The 26,635-nt window shown below is 48.5% G+C and overlaps 2 protein-coding genes across 15 annotated transcripts in view; both read left to right on the top strand.

Moving 5' to 3' along the window:
- MACF1 (microtubule actin crosslinking factor 1) overlaps positions 1 to 15,924 on the top strand; it is a 231,296-nt gene extending 215,372 nt beyond the window's left edge. For 8 of the 14 annotated variants that reach the window (XM_047084219.1, XM_047084220.1, XM_047084212.1 and 5 more), the window contains 5 exons: positions 2,450 to 2,567; positions 9,934 to 10,145; positions 10,670 to 10,780; positions 13,481 to 13,610; positions 14,456 to 15,924. In XM_047084219.1, coding sequence (XP_046940175.1) covers positions 2,450 to 2,567; positions 9,934 to 10,145; positions 10,670 to 10,780; positions 13,481 to 13,610; positions 14,456 to 14,712 — 828 coding nt within the window. In that variant the 3' untranslated portion in view covers positions 14,713 to 15,924. The remainder of the gene's footprint in view (positions 1 to 2,449; positions 2,568 to 9,933; positions 10,146 to 10,669; positions 10,781 to 13,480; positions 13,611 to 14,455) is intronic. The other 6 variants (XM_047084217.1, XM_047084218.1, XM_047084224.1 and 3 more) reach the window with 1 other exon arrangement.
- Positions 15,925 to 20,164: 4,240 nt separating this feature from the next.
- The window catches only part of LOC124515701 (bone morphogenetic protein 8B), a 28,474-nt gene continuing 22,003 nt past the window's right edge, over positions 20,165 to 26,635 (top strand). The window contains exon 1 of the mRNA XM_047084711.1: positions 20,165 to 20,498. Coding sequence (XP_046940667.1) covers positions 20,165 to 20,498 — 334 coding nt within the window. The remainder of the gene's footprint in view (positions 20,499 to 26,635) is intronic.

The raw sequence follows: 26,635 nt of genomic DNA, 5'->3' as shown, positions 1-26,635 counted from the left end.
CATGATTGGCCATAGCCTCAAGTGTGCTGATTATGTCCAGCCAGCCAAAATCTCAGGGATCAAATTAGACTTGCAAGAAAAGATTAAATGCTTTTGACTCCGCTTGGTAATTCTAACCATACAGATCTTTTGAGGGCTCTGGGGTCCTGTGCCTTCAAATGGAAGGAAGTTGCATGGGTAAAGTCTGTCTTGTGATATGAAATCAGAACCACTAAGAGTTTATTTGAGGCCTTCAGTCAATATTAGGTTCTAGGTATTGCAACAGTCATTCACTCCAGTAACATTCTGGGCCAGTGGGAAGAACAGAGGATAGAAAGAAACTGGGTTTAAAATGTCATTGCATGAAAGTGCCAAGCATACCTAAAAGTTGTACCTGTTTGCTAATAACCTGCACACACAGCCGGCGGGTCCTTGAAGTGGCAGTGACCTCCTCCTCTACTGCTCCACTGACAGTAAGGGTCAGATGAGTTAGCTCCAATATTGGAAACAGAGTCCTGGAGTTCATTTTGTGCATGAGGCACCTGAGACCCAAAGGATCCCATGCTGATAGTCACACAGCTAGTGTCAGAGCCACTGCAAGAACCCAGGTCACTGTAAGGGATTTTCCAGTGAAGAGAAGGAAACAAGTTACTGTCACCCCAAGACATTTCTGGGGCCTCTGCCTCACTGCCCAGCTTTGCCAGGTTTGCACAGCTCCCCATTTTTAGAGCTGCTATGGCCCCTTCTACTACTCTGGCCTCAACTCCCCCAGCCACTTTTGCTGCTGGCTTGGATCAAACCCCCTTTTCCTTACAGCTCAGCAGAAACAAGTTAGAATCTTTCAGAGAGCACTTCAGAAAAAAAAATTAGGACTAAAGAGGAATGAGTCAAGTGAAGTAATTCTAAGCACTGACAGATAAAGTACAGGGCACAGTAATAGAAGGATACTATTGGAGGATACTTGGAGTCCCTTCCTGACTCACTGTGGAGGATGTAGTGAGTTCCTTACTTCCTCCCTCTCCTCACCAAGCCAGAGAGAACCCCGACTAGTGACTCTGGCGTCACTGCTCTTGGTTGTGGTGGGATTCTCCATTCCTCTTGCGGTGCCTCCCCATTTCTTCTGCTGGGCCAGCTGATGAGGGAGGCACCCTCAGAGGCCCAAGAGGCAGCTTCCTTCCCAGGACAGGACGTTTATTCCCTCACATCTCTGGGCACCCATTTCAGTGCTTTTTATATTACACCATGCTGTTGCTGTGGTCACTCTGTATGAAATCTTAACAACTGTAGATGAGAGATATAGTCATTTGAAAATGGAGTCATTTTCAAAGTAAAGGATTGGGGAGGGGGGTAATACTTTTCAGTCACCTTGCTGCCTATATAAACAGTGCACTTGAGCCAGTGCAGAGTAATACAGAGAATTACTGCAAATATATTAATTTTCAGGGAGGTTGGTTATGTGCCTTTCTCAAACATCCTTTCTGGCATTTTCAATTTTTATGCCTTGTTTCAAAGTTGTGGTTCTCCTTTATAAATTTAAAAATGTAAATTAACTAATTAATTAGTCCTTTCACTCCCCCGCCCCCACCCCAACCCCAGCATTCTCCTTGAATTAAATAATTTTAGGAATGCTATTTCTCCAACCAGATGTTTGATTTTTGTTTTGGGATTTCCGCATGATTCTCTTTTGTTGCCTTTATTTTAGGAAGAGGGTAATTTATTATGTAGTAGGAAACTCCATATGTTAACGGGGCTAAGAAATAGGGATGTTAGGTGAGGAAAAAGGAAAAAATAAATATCAGAAAGTCATACTTGTCTTAATCTCTGAAATTGTTGAATACTATATAATCATGGTAGATTAAAATTTTATTTTCTTCAACTAAATTTTTTAGTAAAATTCTATAATCATTTGTTTAGCTGAAGAAACTTTCTGCTAAATTCACAATTAGAGAATATAGAGGGCTTATTTCTGAAAACCTTGTGTGGAAAATCAGTTTTCCTTCTAAGCTCGTAATAATGATGGCTTTGCAAGGGTTTCCTTAAGGCTTGAAATAGTATTTGCTGTTCTTCATTTACCTTTTGAGCGCACTGTATTCAGAAGTTGACATATACTTTATGTCTACCATTTATGAAAGCAAACTAACGTAACAAAGAATTTTACTACTGGGTTTTAATTTGGGCAGAATGTTTAAAACTGAGGTGAGCTAACATTTGTCCATCCTCTGCCCTGCCCCACAGTAGAGGCATGACTACCAAAAGCTAACTTGATCCCAATAGAAAGACACTGGTCTTTACCTTGATATCTCAGCTGTTCCGTATTTTAAATTCTTTTGTGAAAAATGCCAAATAGTTAAAATTCTCCTGCAGACTGTCAAACTGTCATGTGTCATGTCTGAATACAGTCTGCTCTGGGAAGAAGGCCTCGGCCTGCTCTAGGACACACTCACTCATCACTGTCCCCTTGGTCCTGCAGTTTGGAGACTCTCAGCAGCTGCGGCTGGTCCGCATCCTGCGCAGCACAGTGATGGTCCGAGTTGGTGGAGGATGGATGGCCCTGGATGAATTTTTAGTGAAAAATGATCCCTGCCGAGGTAAGGAACCTTCCTGAGCATAAATCACACATTAGGTACTCCCTCACCGCTGATCTTTATCTTTCATGCTTACACAAAGTGTTGGTAGTGGGTCTGTTTGGGTTTTACTTTGTAAAGCTACCTAGATGTCACTCCACCAGCACAGACTGGAACTTGAGGGTGCCTGAGTAGACCAAGAAGAGAAAGCAGGAGAGGTGGATGCTGTCAGGAGAGACAGGTTTTGAGATACAGTAACAAGAATTAGGAATTTATTGGCATCTTCCAGTGTTTCGGTTTGAGGTGTTAAATTAACACTAGCCTGGAAAGGAGCCTAATGAAGCCTCTGAAGTTCCTGGTTAGTGCTCCTGATTCCTATGCCGGAAACTCGGGGAGGGTGTTGGGCTCCTCCCATGCAGGGAAGGACTGCATCTCCCATGGCTAGGAGAGGGGATAATGAACACCTAGCCCTCAGCGCAGATGCTTCTAAGACAGGTGATCACTGAAGCAAGACCCTGGGGTGCTGAACTTGAAAGGGTGGGCATGCCAGCCCAAAGGCAAAAGAAGATGGGAAATTTCATGCGAACGATGGCAGCTGCAGCTACAGGCATGTGAGGGCTGCAACAGAGGAGAGGGGATCAGGTTCCGGTGGCTAAACCCTCTTCAACTTCGGCCTTTCCCTTTTCCTGCTGGCCAAGCTGCATGTGGGTATACAGGAGGCTCCTCCACTGTCTGCCAGTTTGTCTTTCTTGACCAGTTTCTGCGTTTCCTGCTCTGTCTCTGTTTCTTTGTGTTTGTTTATTTTTTTATTCTAGTTCACCATCCTGGGAGTAAAATAAAGCGCTCTGATTCCAGCTCTTCGATTTCCAGTCAGTCTCCCATAGGTTGGCTTTTAAGCTTTGTCCCCCTAACCCACACCCCAGCCCACTGAGAATGGCTTTGCTTCTTAAACTGTGGTGCCTCTTGGCTCTGTGGCATCTGCTGCCTTTACGAATGCTTTGAAATAGCCAAGCCCTAGCTTTTCTAACTGTTATAAGTTGATGGAGCATAGAACCCTTCTGTTGAAACAGTACGCATGGAATTTGTTCAGAGTTTCTGTACATTTAACAAATACTTACATAACATTTTAGATGCCACACGCTGTTATAAGCAGTTTACAGATGATAACATATTTACACGGCTATGAGGTGCAGACCAATATTGTCTCCATTTTACAGAATAGGAAACTAAAGCACAGAAAAGTTAAATAACTTACCTGAGGACAGACAAATAATAAATGGCAGAACAGGATTCAGTTCCAAGACAGTCTGGCTCTAAAGTGTGTGCTCCTGATCAAGGTGCCATGTGTCTCAGAGGCTGGCATACCCACCACCTCCCCTTTGTGTGTGTGGATTGCTGGTTCGGCCTGTGTAATTAAATTGGTGAGGCATATTTATAAACCTGGTAGAAATGTTTACAGTACAGTTACATAACTTCTTTGGAAGTGATTTATAGTCCTATTTTGAAGTGTTTAGAGCTAAAGGGTGCAGTTCTCACATGAATTCAGATATGCCCATAAGTAGCTTCTTTTATTTTAACTCATTCTGCAATTACTCCAGTAAACAAAAATAATTTTCATTAATTAAAAAAAAGTTAATTTTAAAAGCACCTATTCTGATAAAAACTTGAAAGTGTTTAATCAGTTTTAGAAGTTACTATGTTGCAAACTAATTTCCTTGATATAAAAGTCCTCTTTCATGGTTTTACATCAGGAGCAGGAGCAATGTATATATAGGATTTTAACCATAACTCAGTAAGACAACATTTTTTTTTCTAAACCTATTAGTAAGATTTTGGGGTTTTTTTTTTGTTTGTTTGGTTCGTGTTTTTTTGGGGGGGGGTCTTGTGTGATTGGACTAAACAAATAAACAGAAGAGATACTGCATGTGACATTTTGGAATCTGGTTGCCTGTTTGCTGCCTGCTTTACTTGCTCTGTTTACAATAACTTTATGCTGATGGCCAAGGGGAACACTGCTTGCTTTGTCCTTACATTAATAGCTAAAAACTGGAACCCCAAGAAAGTTTGGGAGGGCCGTCTAGTACCTGTATTCTGTGGAAAATAGTAGCCTTTTCAGCATCCCTTGGAGAAAACAAGGTAAGGCTTTCCTCTATGCCTCTCCAGGAATGACCTCCTAGCACTCAGTAATCATCTCGATTGGGCTGATTGCAGAGTACAGAACTGCCCAGCAGTCTTAGTTATCATAACTCTACCAGTGACAGGATGAGTATTTCTAATCAAAAAATTGCACTAGGAGGTGAACACTTATGGGCTGTGGTGGATGTAAGAAGTGACTGGGGAGGGCGTGAATATCACAAAGAGGAGAGTTCTTGAAGCTATCTAGGATTCTGTGAAGATTCATGTGGCTTCGAGAAGCACCACTTAGGGTAGATTTTATATTCATTTGTGTTGCATTTCCTTGGCTGTCTAGACCATAGAGAATGTTAGACTGAGGATAGAACAAAATTTATGACAGTATAATACTAACACACACAGTCATTTGTTACCTCCTGCTACATAGCTGCTTAAAAAGGTGAGTGAGAGAGGCGGCCTGGGTGGCTCAGTCGGTTGAGCGTGACTATGGTTTGTGCTCATGATTTCATAGTTCGTGGATTCGAGCCCTGTGTCAGGCTCCAGGCTGACAGTGCAGAGTCTGCTTGAGATTCTCTCTCTCCCTGCTCCTACCCCACTCACTCTTCTGTCTCTCAAAATAAATTTAAAACAAAAAGTAAGAGAGGAGCACCTGGGTGGCTCAGTCAATTAAGCATCAACTCTTGATTTCAGCTCAGGTCATGATCTCCTGGTCATGAGTTTGAGCCCCACCTAGGGCTCTGTGCTGACAGCGCAGAGCCTGCTTGGGATTCTCTCTCTCTCTGTCTCTCTCTGTCTCTCTCTGCCTCTCTCTCTGAAAATAAACTTAAAAAAATAAAGTGAGAGAGCTCTCAAACCGCACATTGCTTTAGCCAAACATACAGTGAAAATATTCAACTAGGTAGGTTCCCAACACTGCCAAAATTGGAGGTTTCAGTTTCTGAATTCATCCATGGCAAAGGAGATCGTGATGTTTTGGTTAGAGATGAAAACAGTGCCCTGCCTAAGAACAGATCTACTTTTAGGGTACTATATATGTTTTTGAGCACTAGACAAATTAGTTCCTCCAAATAAGTGGAGATCTAGAACACTTCATTCATGAAGATTTAAAAGACAATTTGGCTTAGAACTGATTGTTTTCCTTTTCTTTTTATTGTTGTAAAATATACATAACATAAATTTACCATCTTAACTATTTTTGAAGCGTTCAGCAGCATTAAGTACATTCACACTGTTGTGCTACCATCACACATCCACAGAGCTCTTTTTATCTTGTAAAACTGAACTTCCATATCCATTAAACAGGAGCTAAGAACTCAATTGTGACTGGCCAGCCTGTTCTAGCCAACATCATGTGGCCAGCCTAAGTCCCTTAGAAAATGGTGGCCCCTTTGGTGTTGAAAAACTAGAATGGTTGCCTTCAGGCCCTGGTCTCCAATATGTGATCTTCAAAAAATTACAGTTAAGTGTTTTTGGAAAACACTGGCTTAAAGCTAAGGCAGGTTTCTTTACTGTAGGTCTCCCTAGAGCTCACAAAATGCTAATCTCATTAAGGCTCTTCCAAAGGGGGAAGGTGTTTATTGAGCTCTTTTTGTAGGAACCCTCTCAGAAAACCTTAGTTTGGGAAATTCTGCTGTAAACAATGGAAGACCATGAAAGGATTTTGGGCCATTTAGAGTTATCAGGTTTTTATTTAGAAATTCAGTTCTAGGGGATGAGATGAGAAATGAGACCAGTTGGAAGCCTGTTATATCCCGTGCATGGTGGAGGAGATAGCCCATGATCCACATAAGTGTAAGGAGGTTTGGGGGTGTGGGAATGCACTGGGGATTTGAGGAGCTTTAGAGGATAGAATCAGGAGGCCAAACTGCCATCAGGAAGGAGAGACCTACACTACCCCCCTGGTTTCTGGCTCTGATCTCTCTCCCTGCTCCTACCCCACTCACTCTTCTGTCTCTCAAAATAAATTTAAATCTGATTCTGTGATCCAGCAAAGGGTCTGCTCACGGGACACGTTTGGAGTCAGGCACGACTGTATGATGGCAATGAGGTGTCAGGTCGGTGAGCTCATCGCCACTGGGTTCAAAAACTAAGAGGGAGAACAGGACTACAGACAGAAGCAGGGGACATCAGTGTTTGATAATGGGCGGGAAGGAGGAAAAGCAGGAGAGAGAGTGTCCTGGGAGCCAAGGGAAGAGAGTATTTCAAGACAAGAGCAGTTATCCCCCCACATGGAAATTACAACAGCAGAGAGGTGTTTTTACTTGTCAGATTATTAGATTTTTATCTGTACATGTATATGTGTGCACATGTTAATAACAGCATTAGCCAGAAGGAAGTAATTTCAGTATACTCCTGCATTATTTTGGAGAGTGTATGTTGGTATAAAATTTGGGAGATCAATTGAGAAGTATCAGAAATCTCGTGTGCATCCTTTCTCCCCAGAAAATGCACTTAACAGAAATTTATCCTAAGGAAATCATCGATATGCACAAAAACCTTTTACGAGTAGTTTGTCACGACATTGTATATGATGTTTAAGAAATTGTAAGCAAATTAAAAATATAACTAGTAGGGTTGGTTAAATAAATTGATGTCCATATGATGAAATAAGGCCATGCAGCTAGTTGAAATTATGCAAGACCTGTCAAGCATGGAGGAATGCTCCTGATGTTTTTGTATTAAATTATATATGTACACATACACAGTTGTGCACAGGAATAAAGACACACCATCATTGTAAGTGATGTCCCTTAGGTTGTAAGATGAAGGAATTTTTATTCTCGTTGTACTTTTCTGTATATTTCAACCTTTGTACAGTTTAAAGCTATCAGTAATAACTTGGCAGAGTGATTTAGGTGCTGTGGTGGGGACGGGAGCCTGAGTGAGGTAAGGGACGAGTGGAGAACCGCTAGTGTAGATGAGGATGTGAGGAGCGTGGGGCGGGGAGAGAGCTCAGGTGGAGACGTGGCTTCTAGTCCCAGCCCTACCACAGCTCTCCTTGACCTCAGCCTTGTGAGTGCTTCAGTTCCTTTGTCTGTGACAGGGATGCTAACAGGTCCCTGGTGACAGTCAAGTGCCCTACTGCATGTGATCACATTCTGTAAATTGTGCAGTGCACGAGCAACATGATATCATATCATTACATTTTAAATGTAATGCTGTGGCGCTCACCTGAGGTCCTGCTTCGGAGTCTTCCTCTTGTATCACTCTGTTGTTTTTGTCTGGGGGAGCCAGTGCACAAGTAAACTGTTAAATGTTTACTAGGTTTAAATTACACGACTGAAGTTCTGTACAGCTCAGGGACATAATCATTTCTTTTGGGGTGAATCCTCAGCTAAGTGATGATTTTTATTCATCACTATTATCTTAGTGCCTTTGTTGTGTGTCCACTGTTACGCTGGGCACTTCAGCAAACACAAAATAAAGAAATGTAAGTCCTGAACCCACAGTTATTAGTGATGAGAACTCTTACTGAAGTTCCCATGTTAGTGCTGAAGGAAATTCTCTTGGAGAATCTTTAGTGTAGACACAGGGGAAAACACTGAAGTCCAGAAAATGCATGAGTAGAGAACCCAGGGACAAGGAATGAGCCTTGAGGGGCACATGCTGTTGGGGCCTGAGGAGGAAGGAAACAGCGTTCGTAGGCCATCGAGACAATGGGATCAGCCGGAGGAAACTGAGGCCCAGGGCAGGAAGACCTGGTTGGTAGCTGAGCCTAGATTGTAACTCAGGTTTTGATACCCACATTGGCCCTTTTAACCTGACGCTTTGATATGTTATGTCAACATAATATATTGAGAAGAATTTGATCTAGGAATTTGGTAATACGCTGCTTGGACACCCATGAAACCTGATTTAAAATCTCATTGTACCAAAATTCCTCAGTTCCCTTGAAGACCTGCAGGTTTGGGCAGAAGAGGGGGGTGGGCACAGGTACCTCAGATCTGCTAAACCCATGGTTCCTGGCCAGAGTGAAAAATCTTACTAGAAAAGAATGACAAACATTTTGTTTATAACAGTTCTTTTCCCAAGTTTCACCAGAGGTCCTGTTGTTCAGATCTATCTAGCGTATTCTAAAAAGTGAACAGTTTAGGATAGATGAAGGAGGGAGGAAGTTATTACAGGATAAACCCTTTTGGTGAGAAATAATCTAAGGACATATTCCAGAGGAATTATTTCTTTTAAATTAGCAGTGACGGGGCGCCTGGGTGGCACAGTCGGTTAAGCGTCCGACTTCAGCCAGGTCACGATCTTGCGGTCCGTGAGTTCGAGCCCCGCGTCAGGCTCTGGGCTGATGGCTCAGACCCTGGAGCCTGTTTCCGATTCTGTGTCTCCCTCTCTCTCTGCCCCTCCCCCGTTCATGCTCTGTCTCTCTCTGTCCCAAAAATAAATAAACGTTGAAAAAAAAAATTTTTTTTTAAATAAATAAATAAATAAATTAGCAGTGTCTTTCACATTTAACATTTACATTGGTCATCCTTGGAATCCTCTGACCGAATCCAAATTTTAAGTTCTGGTTATACAGCTCCAGAAAGCCATGGGACAGCACCTGTTGGCCTTCAGAGCAGTTTCCAGATCGCCTCCCACCTGACATTCCTGCCACTCACCATTGTCCCTTAAGCTTCTTGTCGCTTTCAGTTTTTGATCTCACATTTCTCACTGGCAAGTTTTGTGCATGGTCTCAATCTTTCTCTCTCTCCTCCCACATGTTTACTTCTTAATGATTTTATCCCAGTCTTTTTACCATCCTGAGTTCCTGGACCGCTTCCCTGAGGATTGTTAGCAACTGAATTCAAATAAGAGTCTGGACAATGTTGATTGCAATGATCTGTTTTTCTCCACTATCCTGCAAAAATCTGAGCAAAAAGTACACATGTACTATGAGAGAGAAAAGAGGGGTTTTGATCTAATGTCAGAGGTTTGTGCACTGCTGCATCTGCTTTCTTTGACCCGTTACGGTGTGCTTACCCCAGGGGACAGTGACATGGCAAGATCATTACCACAGAATGAGATGCTATCTCTTATATAAAATTCTTTATCATGGCAAACCAATGAGGCTTATTACTTCATTGCTATGGGTAAGAATCATGACAGACTGACAAATCATGAATTTATTTTAAAAGAATCCACAGATAGTACTAAATCTATAACTTATATAGCTGTTATCATGGGGTCAAGCAGCTGTATGACCATCAAAGACACATTTTTTTTTTTTAAGATTAACTGACATTGTATGTGTGTGTTTGTTCCTTTTTAGCACGAGGTAGAACTAACATCGAACTTAGAGAGAAATTCATCCTGCCTGAGGGGGCATCCCAGGGAATGACCCCTTTCCGATCACGGGGTCGAAGGTCCAAACCATCTTCACGGGCTGCCTCCCCCACCCGCTCCAGCTCCAGTGCTAGTCAGAGTAACCACAGCTGTACATCCATGCCGTCTTCTCCAGCCACCCCAGCCAGTGGTACCAAGGTATGTACTGACACTGACCTCTCTTATGGCCTTTGTCCCTGTTCCCATATTTACAGAAGTTTGGTGTTAAGTGTAGCCTCTGAACGCCTCCAGCCAGGAGAGGAACATGAAGATATACTGACCAAGCTCTACCTAGACCAGCCTCTCCAGGCCCCAGTAGAGAACAGGACCTTTAAGATCTTACTTTGAAGGACATTATTAAAATATGAACTCAGATCGTTAAGTCAGAAACACTTCTTTCCACATAATCTCCCATCCAGAATTACTAATTTTGGAAATCCAGGCACTCTCTGTGCAGCTGAAGCCAGCGAATAAATTTGGTTGTTTTGATGGGTTACTTATGAAGTATGCTGTTGCCTTTCTGCCTGGTCCCTTTTATCCTGTTAAACTGATGCACGTTTTGTTTTGTTTTCTGTTTCTTTAAAATTCAGTGTCTTCTATTTATTTTTTGTGTTCCCAATTTGCTTCTTTTCTGTTCCATTTTCAATTGTTCCCATCCTTCCCTTTGGATTTCCGTTTCGCAGACTCCACTTCAGTTCCCTCGCTGTTATGACAAACCCTGGTTGGTAAACAGTAAAGCTGGCACCCCTGTCAGGGACAGCCATTATCCTGACCTCCAGCTGCCCAGCCCCGAGGTAGAGTATGGTTTTGCTGACTAAGGACACGGTCACGACGAGGCCCTCGCTAATGCCAAGAACTGGATCGGCTCCTCTTCCTGACACAAGTCCATGCTCTTTTCCATCTGTGTGGTGCTTGCTCTCACAGCCGATTCATCTAGTCAAGTGCTTTTCAGGGGTTTCTAACTCGGATTCACCAAAATTGGAGATAAACAAGAGATGCCTAAAACTGGATTAACAACTTGCTGCCAGTGTTTAGAATGATGTTTTTCCAGGGTGATGAACAGTTGTCATTCCTGGTGATCTGTTGATGGATATTATTCATAAAACTCGGGCCTCTCGGAGTCTCCAAACCTCAGATACACAGACGAGTTATGAACACTTGAAATTCAACTACGGTGCATGTTCAGCAGTGTTCTATCTTTGCTAGAACAGAAGAGTGGCTGGCGTCCCCTGCCCTGAGCCATGTCCTCAGGTGGTTGATACTGCCAAACTGGTGTGAGGGGCGGGTGCTGCCTTCTTCAGCCAAACACTGCATCAGCGAACACTGCTCCAAGGCTCAGATTTTAACTTCTGAATTTAAGTCACGCGGATGTGTGACTAGTGGCCTAGTCACTTGGGTGTCTGAAGCCTTGATTTGAATACACATGCTGGCAGTTAAGCATGTTTGAGTGCAGTCATTAAAATGCCCAAAGCATTTGTGGCAGAGCAGTGTTTCAGAAACAAAACATGGGCTAGTGGCTTGTCTGATAGCGGGAAAATTTGCATTCTAGCTCCTGCTGGGAAATACTGGTTCCTTGTGCCTCAAAAGATAGCATTGCCTTCAGTCATGCAAAGCTTCAGCCCCAGAAGGCGAAGGCGGGAGATGTAAGAAGCCAGTGCCTGTGAATGGGCTGCTGCTTTGGGATTCATCCGCTCTGAGCTAAAGCTCCAGTTCAGAAATCTGTCTGGTTTAGAACATGATCTGGGGACCTCCTGCCACCAAAACCCCAGGACTCTACCTGCTTATCTTGCTTTCCTTCTTCCTTAATGGCTCCAGTTTCATGAAAGTCTCAAAAGTTCTAAAATTTTAAATGTATTTATAAAGTACAAAATACTCACAGGATTCTAATAGATCAGCCTTTTTGTTTCATCTTAAGGTTTTACCTTTTGCTCATTTCGAGGTTTCATCTTTCCTTACCTGTGGGTATTTTCTACGGGCCGCTTCCCGACGTGGACTCCAGCCCAGGGCCTCCAGGGCTGCGGTCTCGCCAGCGGCATGCTCACGAGCAGTAGCTTCTGAAACTGGTGCTCCTCCTCCTGTGTGGCCAGGAGCGTTTGCGCTTGACCGTTAATCACTTTCTGTCGCTTTTGCTTTTTTTCCCTAAATTAAATATGAGAAACACAGTGAAAACAGGTTGCTTTACTCTTCCATTTGTATGAACATCTTAAAGGTCCTGGAAAACAGTTTACACAATTTATTTCAAAGAAAAATTAGAATAGTGTTATGGTATGAGTGATATTTAAAACAGACTTAAAAATTCTTAATGAGGACTTCCAAATTAAGTCTACTACTGTCTTAAAAAAAAAACAAAACAAAACACTCAAATGGGAAATGTTTCTCCTGCTGGTAGCAGTAGTAATAACGTGTATCTGTCCAGCTCTTTTTCCATTAGGAAGTGCTTCCACACATGATTTATTCATTTGGCAAGTTTTTATTGAGCCCCTCTTCTGTGCCAGACACTGTTTTAGGTGCTGAGGATGTGACAGTGAACAAAGTCCCTGCTTTCATGGAGCTTACACTTTAATACAGGCGAGACAAACCACAAACAAGGATATCTATCGTATGTCAGGTGGTAATGAGTGATATGCCAGAAAATAAAGCAGGGGAAGAAAATAGAAAGTTAGAGTGTCACTCTAGTAGTGAGGCAAGACCTCTCTGATGGGTCATTCAGCCAATCCGCCCAAAAGAAACAAGGGAGTGAGCCACACAGAAACAGGGTGGGAGGAACAGTGAGGAGACCATGGTGGCTCAGTGGATTGAAAAAGAGTGTGCTTATCTGCAGTTTTTCCAGTGAGGGAAATGGACTGAAAGATCTTGGTTTGACTGAAGTTCCTGCACCCATCCAGTGAGAGAGGTTGGAGTGATATTGGCATCTCCATATGAAATATTTAGAGCTAGAACGCATATTTTTTTTTTTCCAACGTTTTTTATTTATTTTTGGGACAGAGAGAGACAGAGCATGAACAGGGGAGGGGCAGAGAGAGAGGGAGACACAGAGTCGGAAACAGGCTCCAGGCTCTGAGCCATCAGCCCAGAGCCCGACGCGGGGCTCGAACTCACAGACCGCGAGATCGTGACCTGGCTGAAGTCGGACGCTCAACCGACTGCGCCACCCAGGCGCCCCTAGAACGCATATTTGAAATTTCTAGCCCCAACACTTCGACACTCAGGATTATTTGGATTTTTTTTGGCCATTTCTGGTGGAAATTTGTCAGGAACTTTCTAGTGGAAATATAGAAGACATTATGAAATTTTGAATTGGAACATAAGACCTTTTCTGGGGTGGAATCCTCAAACTATATGACCTAGGATACTTTCAAAAATCTTTGTTTTCCTGGACTTTTAATTTGCTTTTCAATCAGTTAGGTGTAAGGAGGCTTAAATAGACCTTTTCAGATTGAATTTCAAAAATTTCACCTAGTAAATAGAACTTGTTAAAAAAATTTTTTTTTAAGGTTATTCCATCAACAGGGAGCAAGCTGAAACGACCAACCCCAGCCCTTCACTCTAGCCGCACATCCCTCGCTGGTGATACCAGCAATAGTTCTTCCCCAGCCTCCACAGGTGCCAGAACGAATCGGGCAGGTAAGTGCCTGCCCCCATCCATGTGCACTGGGGTGAAAGGGGAAGGGGAGTGGCCAGGCTTAGAACTGGGGGACAGCAGCCTCTGGGTGGTGCTTCACTGCTCCCCAAGGAAAGCAGATAATCAGAGCAGCACACAGATGTGATGTCCAAAGAGAGACCTGCAGATTTTCTGCTGCTCTTTCCTTTCCCTCCTGCCACTGTAGCTGCCTACAGCCATGCCTTCTGAGAGCAGATGTGTCCACAGCTAAAGCCAGGCCCCTGTTCTTGACCAGAAATGACTGTATTTGAGAGAATCTAAAAGGCAGGAGGGACCTCCTGAAGTGGGCTTTTCCTCATAAGGCCACCCAGTGTTGGGGCTGGCAGTTGGCTAGTAATTTTTCCAACATTCTGCATTTATTATAGCCACTGGCAAGCAGAGAACATCAGGGAAAGATCACATCTGTTCACCTGTTGATATTCCCCATGCGAGTCCAGGAATTGGCCTCATTTCTGGCTTTCTGTTTGCCTGCCCGATCCCCCACCCCTGCTAGCAGGCTCTCCTCTATGCCCAGGTGACTGAGCAGCCCCACTCGGCACTACTTTGGGGGCACAGGAGGTCACTGTGCTGAGAGAAGCTGCTGTCTAATCCTCAGGAGGCAAGCTTCTCAAGCAGAATCACAAAGCCCGAAAAGGTTTCAGTGGCTGCTGTGTAGATGAAAAGATGGGGTCCAGAAAGGCTCTGATCTGCCCAACATCACACAGCATATCTGGTGGTATTTACATCAGAGCCCTAGCCTCTGGTCGCTTGTCCTCACCACCCCCCATGTTGTCTCTATTAAGTCTGCTGCTTTATTCTCAAATTCCAGACCCTAAAAAATCAGCCAGTCGCCCTGGGAGTCGGGCCGGGAGTCGGGCCGGGAGTCGGGCCAGTAGCCGGCGAGGAAGCGATGCCTCTGACTTTGACCTTTTAGAGACGCAGTCTGCTTGTTCAGATACTTCGGAGAGCAGCGCTGCAGGAGGCCAGGGCAGCTCCAGAAGAGGGCTAAACAAGCCTTCCAAAATCCCGACCATGTCTAAGAAGACCACCACTGCCTCCCCCAGGACTCCGGGTCCCAAGCGATAACACTGTACAAGCACCCCCAAGCCTCTATCCACTTTGAAGCCTGCTCCGTACATTGGGTGTATATTTATTCTGAACAGGAGAAGTTATATTGTTAAAAGTGTAAAAGAATAATTGTGTTATGAAGCTGCCTTATTTTTTTTCTTTTTGTAAGTTACTATTTTCATGTGAATATTTATGTAGATAAAATTCGCCTCCTGGTAACCCTGTAATGGATGGGGCCCAGAAATGAAATATTTGAGAAAAACAAGTGAAAAGGTCAAGATGAGAATGTGTATTAAAAAAAAAAAAAAAAAATGCCTCTAAATAGGGTTTCTGCGCGGTGCAGGGTTGTAAACCTGCTTTATCTTTTAGGATTATTCCTAAATGCATCTTCTTTATAAACTTGACTTGCTGTCTCAGCAAGATAAATTATATTAAAAAAATAATAAGAATCCTGCAGTGTTTAAGGAACTCTTTTTTTGTAAATCACAGACACCTCAATTAGCAAGAACTGAGGGGAGGGCACTTCTAATTGCTTTTTCCAATGTTTTTAATGCTGTGTGATTTTAGCTGAGGAGAGGGAACCTCCTCTAGGTAATGTTTGCACATGATCAGCAGAAGGAGTTCATCGCAATACTCTGAATCCTGTTTCAGTACTGGGTGTTTAAAGGACAATAGCTGCTAGAATTCAGGGGTAAATGTGACTGTTCCGAAGATGTCAGAACATTGGGGTTTTTAAGAGTCCTGGTTTGTAACTTTCTATTCAACCCAGCCACCAATAACTCCTGTGCTCACCAGGACCCAGGCCCTTGGCAAGGGGACACTCCTTGGTGGCACTGTGAATTACAGATTTGTTTATCTGCATTTTTCCTATTTATTTAAATGGTCGATCAACTTCCCACAAACTGAGGAATGAATTCCACGAGCTTATTCTGAAAATGTGGACATAAGACAAACATTTGCTCGTCCTTTAAAGGAGTTCACCAGCACACTTGTTATCAAGTCCCGTTTGCTTCCGTCTTTTTTTGTGCGTAATAAAGTCAACTGACCAAGTGACCATGAAGAGGGGCTGTCTGGGGCTCCCGTTTTTTAGCTGCTGTTCCTCTTCAGCTCCGACCATGTTGCTGTGTAATTATCTCAATTGGTTTTAATTGAGGCAGAAACTGAAGCTCTACCAATGAACTGTTTAAAAACAAGACACACTTTTGTATTAAAATTGCTTGCAGTAACAAATTTGTATTTCCTGATTTTCTTCTCAACTATTATATATAACATGTTACTCTGGGTATGATTGTGTTTTAGATAAACGCATTATTCAGATCAGAACATCTTGGTGGATAAATTAAGGAGCTCATTAACAGATTTTTTTTTCCTGTTTATTTCATCCTTGTTAATTTTAAAGCAACAAAGAAATAATCAGACTATTGTTAATGTAAATCTGTAGGGTATCTGCTCCACTTAGGTGATTACACAAATAGCAATATGTAAGAAAACTTCTGTAGTAGAAATCAAGAGATCCTGGGTTTGAGAGGATGGGGCTGATTTCCCACAGTATGCTGAGATATCTGGTTAAATGACAGAATTTCAGAAGTGGATGCCAAATTGGTCACCAAATCTAGCTCCTTTCTTTTGCAGATGGAGACACCGGGGTGGGAAAGAGGGTTATTTGCCTGAGATCACAGAATTAATAAATGGCAAAAAATGGACCTTGAATCAAATCCTTGATTCCCTACTCAAGTCTGGCATTCCTATTTCCTCTAGCCCCTATTTGGCTTTATAATAATTAGAACAGCCAAATATTAATTCTAACAGAAGGAATTAGGCTAAGAAGTAAAGAAGACTTAAGAGGTAGGTAAGGGGTTCAAACTCAGGCTGCCAGTGTTTCTGACCATTAGGCCATACTCCTCATGTGATCAGGAATTTGGTGAGATGCGTAGGTGTTTGCCAAAGCTGTTTGAGGCCAGATACCTGGATTAAAAACAATCCATCCTAATGGATTCTGAAGGAAGTGCTTACTCTGTTCCCCCTGGAATTAAGTAACTTCAAGCTGCCAGAACTGTGTAGGATAGTGTTTTCACCCAAATTTACATCCCCTCTAGGCCTCCTGGCAGTGGAAGCATATTTAAAACACTTGACCTCCATCCTTTTCAGATTCTGGACTGTGATCATTTGCTGTTGTTTTTACCAAGTAATTCCGATTTCTCTCAGCCTGTACAACAAAGGTCACCTAGTAGTGGAATCTATACAAAGTGCATTTCCATTTAACAAACACCCATATGCAAGGCCATGTAGAGAATGTAAGGGTGCCAGAAAAAATTACAGTTCTGGGATACAGGTGCTAAACACGTGATACAAATTTGGTGTCTGCTGGGTAGCGCTACACAAGTCCCTGGGGTTTTCAATGATGCAGTAACAGCTGACCATTATTGACTGTGGTAGGCCTGTGCTAAGTGCTCCGTGTACAAGCCAGCTACTGTGACCCCCATTCACAGATGAGAAACAGCCTGAGAGGTTCAGTAACGTGCCCAAGGTCACAGCATTACCAGGCGGCTGGGAAAGCCCTTGTTTGACACTATCTCTCAAGAAATCTTCCCCCCCACCTCAGTTCCCTTCCAGGGCCGGAGTTCCAGGGTTCCACTCACATCCCCACCCCCACTTCCCAGCTCCTTGTCCTCTGCCCATCCAGGCACTTTACCGGGCCCTCGGTGGGAGCACAGCCTTCCTTCTGCCTCCCGTTAAGACTGTATATTCATCAGACTGTCGCCCCTGTTGTGGGGGGCCTTGGAGGCAGGGAACCGTCGGCTTCATCTCTGGCTCAGGCCAGAGCACAGAGCAGCCCACAGTGGTTGCCGCTGAACTGAATTTCAGGGAGACGCCATTTGGAATGACTGAAACCTGATGTTTAGGTTGATGGGAATTTGAGGCCTGTTGTTTAAAGAACACAGCTATCTCTGCTCACCCTTAATTGAGATCAGTGATTTCTGTTACAAGAATCTGCCCAGCCCTGGGCTGCTTACAGTCTAGCTGGAAGCCCAGTGCTGCACGATACACTACCTGAGGACTCCAGGCTAGATCTGAGGACCCGGAGGATGTGGTGTGAACTCAAAGGGGAGTGCAGAGGGCTGGCCAGAGAAGGACAGTGAGGAGGACAGGAGATTCAGAGACCCTGAACTAGCCTGACACAGGGATATCCCCTTGACCCTGCCCCTGCCCCAGTATGCACTCACCAAGCCCTGGGGATGCAGCCTGCTAAACAGCTTCTCCTCTGCCCTCTACCCCGTCACCAGAAAGGATCATGGTCATTGCCCACCCCATTACTGTACTTGCCTCCATCTGTGGGCCCTGACTCTAATCTTCAGCCCTGCAATCCATGTTCCCCTCTGCAGCGGACTCTGCCTTGGGCACTTTCAGTGCTGAAGCTGCCACATCCTTATGGGGCTTATAAGCAGTGCGGAAATTTACCCATTGGATAAAAGGCAGACTAGGCATGGGCTTAAAGCACCAACAAATGATTGGTTCGATTTAGAATGTGAGAGAAAAGTCTTGATTTTTTTTAAAGTTTGAAGTGATGATGGGAATTTTTAAAGTTCGATGGACTTCTTAGTTTCTTCTGAAGTTTCGTATTGAGTCCACACTGGGGCCACCATAACCATCTGTTGTCCGGAGCCCTCATCTAGTCTCCCCGAAAGGTCCTTTGGGTCCGTATCTTGCCAGCCACTCAAGCCTCACCCTCACCCTGGCCATTTGTTTCCCAGGCTTTCCAGGCTCCACTGAACAGCTCACCTGCAGGGGAAGTCCCTTAACTTCCGTGTGCCTCAGTTTCCTCATCTGTTAAAAGAGGGGGTTGAAACGGCATCTACTCTATATGTGCAAGCATTCAAGAAGTGACACAGACCTTGCCTGGCACATGGTAAGTGCTAAGTGTTACCTGCATTATGCTCCCTGGAGTCCTGTGGCCTCGACACCAGCTGTTTCCTCTGCCTGGAAACTGCTCTCCAGCTCTCCCTCTGCCCTTTCCTGTCATCCCAGGCCGATTCCTTCCAGCCTTCCGAGCTCAGTCTAGGTGTCACTTCCTCCCAGCTCACCACCGCCTTAGCCATAAATGAATCAATGTAGTGAGAGGGCGCCCAGGAGGAGCAGAGTGTGCAGAAAGGGGCTGAGTCAATAACGAGTTTCCGTGTAGAGTCTTCTTTCTCTTGCAAGCCTCTGAAAGCCGCAACAATTAAGACGCGTAAAGGGCGGCTCCCGGGCGCTCTGGAAGGGCCCCAGAGCTCCCTGGCCCAGTTGGAGGCGGATGCGCGGCTCCCTCCTGCGGGAGGCGGGCACTGGGGGATCCCCAGGGCGCACAGCGAGGGCTGGCGGTGACAGTGCGGTCGCCGGAACATGGGGGAATGGGGGGTCTCGCCTGGGGCGCTAGCCAGGAGCACGCGGGAACCAGGTGGGTGGCACGAACGCTGGGAGCAGAGACTGAGCAGGTGTCGCGAAAGAAGCCTCCAATAGCGCGTGCAAAGGGACAGCGGGCAAGGAGCCGGGTGGCCAGCGAGGAACTGAGGTGGCGGCTGATGGCAAAGGAACGCGTCTCACTCTCCGGGCACGACTGGCACCTCTGGGCCTCTCTACCTCTAGACCCTACTGAGGCTTTTCTTCGTGTCGCGTGGAGCGACATTCCGCGCACTAAGGCGGGGACTGCGGGGTCACTCCAATGGTGGGACGCAGGCCCCGGATCCCGCCCGGTCGAGAGTGCTGGAGGACACGCCCTGCGGGAGCGCAGGGCCCTCATTTCTCCCGACTGCCCCGCTACCCTCGTGTCCCCAGGCCGAGGCCCCCCGCCCGCCCGACGGTGCCGGCTGGGAGGAGAGCCCAGCACGACCCCGACCACCCGGCAGCTGGACAGGGGACCCCTCGCCGGACCCGCCCACCACCGAACAGCGGACGACATCTCGGCGTCACCACCACCTGCTGCACCACCCACGCCCCACCGCCCCTTCCCCCTGGCTTCAGTCCGGCGGCCTTGGCCCCGCCCCGAGCCCCCATTGGTCGGGAGCGGAGGGGGCGGGGCCCGACGGCGGCACGCGGGACCCACGGGCGGCGGAGGCGGGCGCGCGGCGCAGACAGCAGCTCCAGCTGGAGAGGCGCCGTCGGATCTGCGTCGTCCCGAGCGCAGACCGGAGCTCGCCCGCCGCCCCTGCGGCTGAGCGGGCCTCGGCAGCAGCCAACTGACGGCTCGGCCGCCACAGATTGGCCGCCAGCCCCCAGCTCCCGGAGGAGCCCCTGCCGCGTCCACGCCGCCCGAGCCCAGCAGGTGCTGGGAAACCGCAGGCGAGCGCGCCCCGTGCGGCCGACCCCGAACCCCGCCCGCCGTTCGCCGTTCGCCGTTCGCGGTTCGCCGTCCGCCGTCGGGGCGGCCGCGGCCCCGGTCCCCGCCCGGCCGCGGAGCGGATGCGCGCCCGCTGAGCGCCCGCCCGGCCCGGCCATGGCCGCGCGCCCCGGGCCGCTGTGGCTCGTGGGCCTGGCGCTGTGCGCGCTGAGCGGCGGCGGCCCCGGCCCGCGCGCCCCGGCCGGCTGTCCGGCCCGCCGCCTGGGCCCGCGCGAGCGCCGCGACATGCAGCGCGAGATCCTGGCGGTGCTCGGGCTGCCCGGGCGGCCCCGGCCCCGCGCGCCGTCCGCCGCCGCCCGGCTGCCCGCGTCGGCGCCGCTCTTCATGCTGGACCTGTACCACGCCATGGCCCGCGACGACGACGAGGACGGCGGCCCTCCCGAGCGGCGCCCGGGCCGCGCCGACCTGGTCATGAGCTTCGTCAACATGGGTGAGTGAGGCCGTCGGGGTGGGCGTCCGGGGCCCCGGTGACCATACGACCAGACCACCGGGTGGACGCGCGGGTGCGGACGGGTCCAGGGGACCGCCTTGGCCGGTGCGCGCCCCTTTGATCGCGGCCACGCCCCCACAGAGGGCTGGGAATGCGGAGCTCAGGGCAGCAGAGTCCAAGGGCTGTGGGCCCCGCTCACTCCGACAGACGGGGATGTGAGTCCCATCGATGTGCGCGTTCGTCCCGCCCCTGGAAACACCCAAGGGTAGGAATCATCTCATGTCGGGTGGACCGGGCAGTGCCAGGAAGACAGTGTGGTCCTGGGGAGACGGATGAGTAAACAGGCCGGGATGCTGCCACAGTGATAAGGGCAGTACTGGAGAAAGGGACAAAGTTCAGTGTGGAAAGCCCCGGTGACATCATCAGAGTGCCCAGAGCTGAGATGAGAGCCCAAGATGTCATGAGTCCACAGCAGCCCATTCCCTGGCCAGAGCCCCAGCCCCTGTAGGTGAGGGTGTGGCTGTCAGGGCAGCGGGTGGGGAAGGAGTGGACTCTGAGCTCAGTGGGGCCGTCGGCGGTCTTGTCACCCTGAGCGCAGCACCTGGGATGTGGCTTGGCATGCTGTGAAGGTCCAGGCTGTGGAAGGACATGGTGGGCAGCTCGGACGCCCCTCCTTCTCCCACACAAAGCCCAACCCTTCCTCTCTGCAGAAACTCTGTACAAGTCGTGGAGCCATTTATGGTTAGTTTTCAAAGATGTCTTTCCTATTATTAAATGCTCTTTAATCTGCAGTCCTGACTATCTGTCCCCTATCCACTTTGCTTCCTGTCTGTGGGGTCAGGGCTGGAGCAGACACCAGACTGGATCTGGGGCACAGGGACTACAACTCAGGCTTAGATGGGAGAAGACCTTTGCCAAGGCCAACAGCCTCCCTTCACCCACAGCGTCACTCTTGACCTTCCCGACAGCCCTGTTACCAGACATGATCTTCATCCCCATCTCCCCGATGAGGACTTTGAGGCTCAGAGAGACAATGTTATGCCCAGGATAGCACAGCCTCTCCGTGGCCCAGTCAGGACAGCAGGTAGCCCTACATCCACCTCCTCAAGGAGCTGATATTTCTTTCTCCTGTCAGGAGGGCAGGCTTTCAGGGTGTAGAGAGCTTCCAGAGGGGTTTAGGCAGAGAAACCCAGGGGATGGAGCAGCGGCAGGTCTTGTGGGGTCTTTAAGCCATTTGCTTCCTGCACTGGGGCAGGCCGAGGGGACAGCCAAGGAGGCCTCTGTCCCCGCCCCCAGCCCCAAGCTGGTGGGTGCCTGAGGTGAGGGAACAGCAGGAAGCGGCTGTTAACCTCTGCTGAGAGCCCGGTGCCAGGCACAGGACTTGGGCCAGTGAATGCCACCTTCCTGGTTAGAGGGCAGGGTGGGGGACGCGGGATAACAGAGACCATGTGTAAAACTGAGGCCTGTCCTCAGAACAAGCTGACCTGGGGCTCAGAACCAAGAGGGGCTGTAGATACAGTTATCCTGAGATGTCCCCAAGGGAGCCATCCGTTAGTGAGTCACTGCCCGGCCAATGTCCTGCTTCCCCAGCATCCCATGGTCAAGGCGCACACGGCCTTGGTGGGAGCTGCTGTTGTGAATCAAGCATCACCCTTAGTTCAGACACATCTGATTCCTCTTGTGCCTCTGCTGTGTGGTCTAAGGCACGTCCCTTGTCCTCTTGGAGCCACAGATCCCTCCTTGTAAAGTGGGGCTCCTAGAGATCAACGCATCGTCAGGGTTGTTGTGTGTTCAGTTGATAGATGGGAGGAACAGAAAATCATGCCTCTGGTCGGTGAGCCTGGGCCTGGTTGCTCCTGACTCCGGTCCCTCCCAGCTGCTGGCCAGCCTTGGTTGGATGTGTGGGAATGTCCCACACTTCTTTTTTTAACCTTTATTTATTTGTTTTGAGAGAGGTGGGGGTGGGGAGAAGAGGGAGGGGCAGAGAGAGAGGGAGACAGAATCTCAAGCAGGTTCTGAGCTGTCAGCACAGAGCCTGATGCGGGGCTCAAACTCACGAACCATGAGATCGTGACCTGAACCAAAATCAAGAGTTGATGCTTAACTGACTGAGCCACCCCAAGCCCTTTTCATGGGCTCAGAGAGGTTAAATGGCCAGTCCAGGGCCACACAGCGCATCCATGACATCATCCAGGGGCTGTGGATTCCAGATGCCAGCTTCTTCCCACGCCATGTCTGTGTGTTTCACGAAGATCGAAGGCCTCTGACGCTGTGGGATTAACAAGCAGATCTTTGTTCAGTGGAAGCCCGGTCTGTGGGCGGGCCCAGCCAGCTGTCAGAGGGCCTCCTTTATTCTGATGTGCTAATTGCACTAGTACAGCTCCTTCAATTTGAGTAGTTTTAACTGGTAATTACCTGGGCTGTGGGGGCGGGGGGATTAGACACCTACCAGGATTCTTTCCTTGTTTGGAGGCCCAGGCCCCAGGCCCCTGAACCACCACCGAGACTAATAGCAGAGTCGCTATGGTGTCAGCACCCACGCCCAGGCTCCCACACCTGTTGCCTCCAGCTCCACCTCCTGTTGGCCTCATCCGGGTCCTGAGAAGCCAGACCTGCTGCCTGCTGGGCCCCTGACCGTCCATGGCAGCCTGTGGAACCCAGAGACCTCTAGCCTCCCACAGGCCTCTGGCCCGTGGGTCAGGCCTCTGTGCCCAGGCAGGTGCTGTAGGAAGCCCGTGTCATGGCTGACAGTGTCTCTGTAGGGAAGCCAGGACTACGGTCAGAGCTGGGGCCCCTGCCTGGCCTGTCAGTGAGTCTCCACCTGTATGCTCTTGGCTGCCCTTGGTCAGGACACGGTAATGGGGGCCGATACCTGTCCTGGGTGTCCCCTGTGCTCACGGAGTGGAGAGGCCTGAGCTGGGAGGCAACACCCAGGTTCTTGTACCGCCTGGGCTCGCCACTGAGTCCTTCCTGTCCCAGGTCACCTCCCTTCCCTCTCTGGGCCTCTTTTCTCATCCAGTCCACAGCGATGGTGTCAGAAAACATGGGGCCTCCCGGCCCTGACCCCGTGGCTCCGTGTTGGAGGCACCTCCTCATGGCACCACCCCGTCCCCTGGGCTGGAACGTGGGTCTGACTGGCTGCTCCCTGGGCGCCTCAGGCTGGCCCAGCCTGCGGGGAGGGAGGAATGAGGCCAGAAAGACCAACTCCGCACGTTGGTCCTGGTCCTTCTCCACCTCGAGCTGCTGGGCCAGCAGGTGCTGTGTTCCAGGTTGAGAAACTGAGGCACAAACAGCCCTAAAGGCAGAGGTCTAGCCAGAAATGCATCAAGCCATCTTCACTTTTGTGGAGACCCTTCTCCAATTGTCTAATTTATTCCCGTGCCTCAGGCAGCCGAGGACAGGGGGTGTTGACCTGAGGCGCTGGATTTGGGAGAGGCAGGGCTGAGTGGGAATGAGGGACCTGGCCCACGTCCTGCTCAGCCCTGTGACCTTGAAGGTACTTCCTTTGGTTCTTTACTAGGGAACTCTCTCATTTCTCACGAATTCACTCAACAGATAGTCATGTGGTACCTGCTCTGTGCCAGACATAGTTCTTTCTAGTTCCTGGGATAGGACAGTGAGCGAAACAAAGTCCCTCCCCTTGTGGAGCTGGCCTCCTAGTGGGGAGCAAGGAATAAATACTTAAGCCACAAAGATGGTTGTCTAGACCACTGGTCTAGACAGTGACCCCCCCCAGGGGGTCTCTGGAGCCCAGGAGCGGATGGACAGTGGGAGGGCAGACAGGACCTGGGTGGGGGGCTCTAACCTGTGCATCTTGATGCCACCACCGAGTCTCAGTGTGATCTGGGCTCTCCAGGCCACCTCTCAGAGCCTCAGTTTCATCCTCTGTAAAATGGAGACACTCGTGTAAAATAGCCCACCCTGCAGGCTGTTCGGGGAGTGTGTAAGATGGCCCCTGGTGAGGACCCTGTGCTCAGAACCTCTGAGTCTGTCTCTTCATCTGCATCACACTTAAGGTCGCATCTTTGTTTTGAAAAGAGGAGAGTGAGGCTCAGAGAAATTAGGTGGTTTTCCCAAGGCCACCCAGCAGGTCAGCTTCCTGTCTCCTCTGCTCTTCTCCTACATAGACACTGCCTCTCTGCCCAGACCTGGGCCTGGCCCACCATTAGGTACAGTAAGTGTTGCTGAATTCGACTGTCTTTGAATGTATGTTATAAACTGAGAATCCTGTTTTTAAAGTGGTTTTATTGTTTGGGGATTACAAAATAAGATATGCTCATGATACCCTTCATACCACATTGAAACTTGTAACATGGGTGCCCCTGGGCATCCTTTTCCCACTAGCCCAGTGCCTCCAGGCAGTCACTTTTTGATTTCTATCACAATGCATTCATGTCACCTCTCTTTGGTCCCCTTATACCCGAAGCCCTACTATATATACTTTTATGTCTAGTCTTTCACTTAATATAATTTTTTTGAGATTCATCCCTGTTATCTTCCTATCTTTAGTTCTTTAAGTTTTGTTTTTGTTTTTTTTTTTAAAGTAATCTCTACATCCAGGGTGGGGCTCGAACTCATGATCCCAAAATCAAATCAAGAGTTAGATCCTCTGCTAGTGAGCCAGCTGGGCACCCCTGTAGCACTTGTTTATAATTGAATTGTATTGCATTCTGCAAGTATACCACATTTGTCCATTTTTATTAGTGGATATTGAGTTGTTTCTAGTTTGGGGTTATGAATAAAGGTGCCCAGAACGTGCTCACGTGGATGTATTGAGCCTATATTTTAATCCTGGCTGTCCCACCTGGGAGCTGTGAGATGCTAGACAGGTTCCTGTTAAAGTCTCTGAACCTCCTTTCTTCACCTTTAAGAGCAGGTGAATGAGGCCTATTCCCAGCACTGTGAGGGGAGGCTAGCAGACGCTGGCAACAGCAGGAACTTAACTAACAGAGAACTCTGTTACATTTCACCTGTGCCTTTGCTCCTTTCATACCCTGTGCATAGAACATCCCTGCCTCCACCTCTTAAAGGGGCAGGCAGGAGTTTCCCACCTCCACTCCTCTTCAAGAGACAGGCTCCTTCTCTGATGAAAGTCCCACCCCCCCCCCCCCCCATCGTGTGTATTTCTCTTAGGATTTGAGTCACTTTCTGCCAGGCTCATTCAGGGCCATGTCTCACCCCTATTTTACTCCCTGGGAAACCATGAACGACCTGAGAACAGGGACAGATCTGAGTCTTTGGGGCACCCCCACCCCGTGCACCCCATCCCCTGCATGGCAGGCACTCAGGGCAGACTGGCAAGGTTGAGAGAGGACGATCACAGCTGGAGGCAGGGAGCTGAGAGCAGGGGCGGGAGCCTGGGCCTGGTCAGTGCAGCAGAGCAGGGCCGCCCTCACTGTCTTTGTGGAGGCTGACAGCAGGTTTGGCATCTCCCTGGGCGCTTCCTGGGACCTCCAGTGCCCCCAGGGCCCTGCCTGGAAGAAGGTGGCTTCAGCAGGCATTCTCAGGGGGGCCCCCATTGACAGGAGAACCTCATTGACAGGTGACCACCCCCCATCCCAGTATCACCACTTGGAGGGAAGCTAGGGCCACTCATTTTACCTCAGCTGCTGGTCTGAAAGTCCACACGAAGGGCCCTCACCTGACATGCGACCCCTGGCAAGTCTTTGCCCCTCTGGGCCTCAGTTTCCCCATGTCTGCAGGGTTGCCCTGGAGGCCTTTCCAGCTCTGACCAAAGAATGTGCCCACCCCTGCCCACTGATGGGGGCTCCTCCAGGGGTGAGGCCCAGGGCAGGGAGGTACACCCAATCCATCTCCTTACGGAAATCCATTCCCTACGGGAGAGAGGGATGTGTCACTGTGACCGCATCTTTCCGGAAAAGTCCCACAGTTCAGTTCTTCCCCCGGGTTTGCACTGGGGAATCGTATCCTTGCTCAATCTCCTCGGATCTATTTTTGGCCTTGACAGACTTGATGTGGGGGAGTGTGCGGGTGTTCCCTTTTAATTTGGGGTCTGAAGCCGTCGGAGGCCTGGACCAGCAATCATGAGTGCAGAACCATTTATGGAAACAGCTCTTGAAAAAAGTCGGTAATGAAAACTGACTAAAAATACCTTAGAAATGGAGCCTTGGCCTCCT

The sequence above is a fragment of the Lynx rufus genome, unplaced genomic scaffold (genome assembly GCF_022079265.1).
Source record: "Lynx rufus isolate CCGP_SWC_20201006 ecotype Redwood Valley unplaced genomic scaffold, mLynRuf1.p SCAF_2, whole genome shotgun sequence".
Lineage (NCBI taxonomy): Eukaryota > Metazoa > Chordata > Mammalia > Carnivora > Felidae > Lynx > Lynx rufus.
Note: the sequence above shows the minus strand (reverse complement) of the source record. Positions and strands in the feature narration are given on the sequence as shown.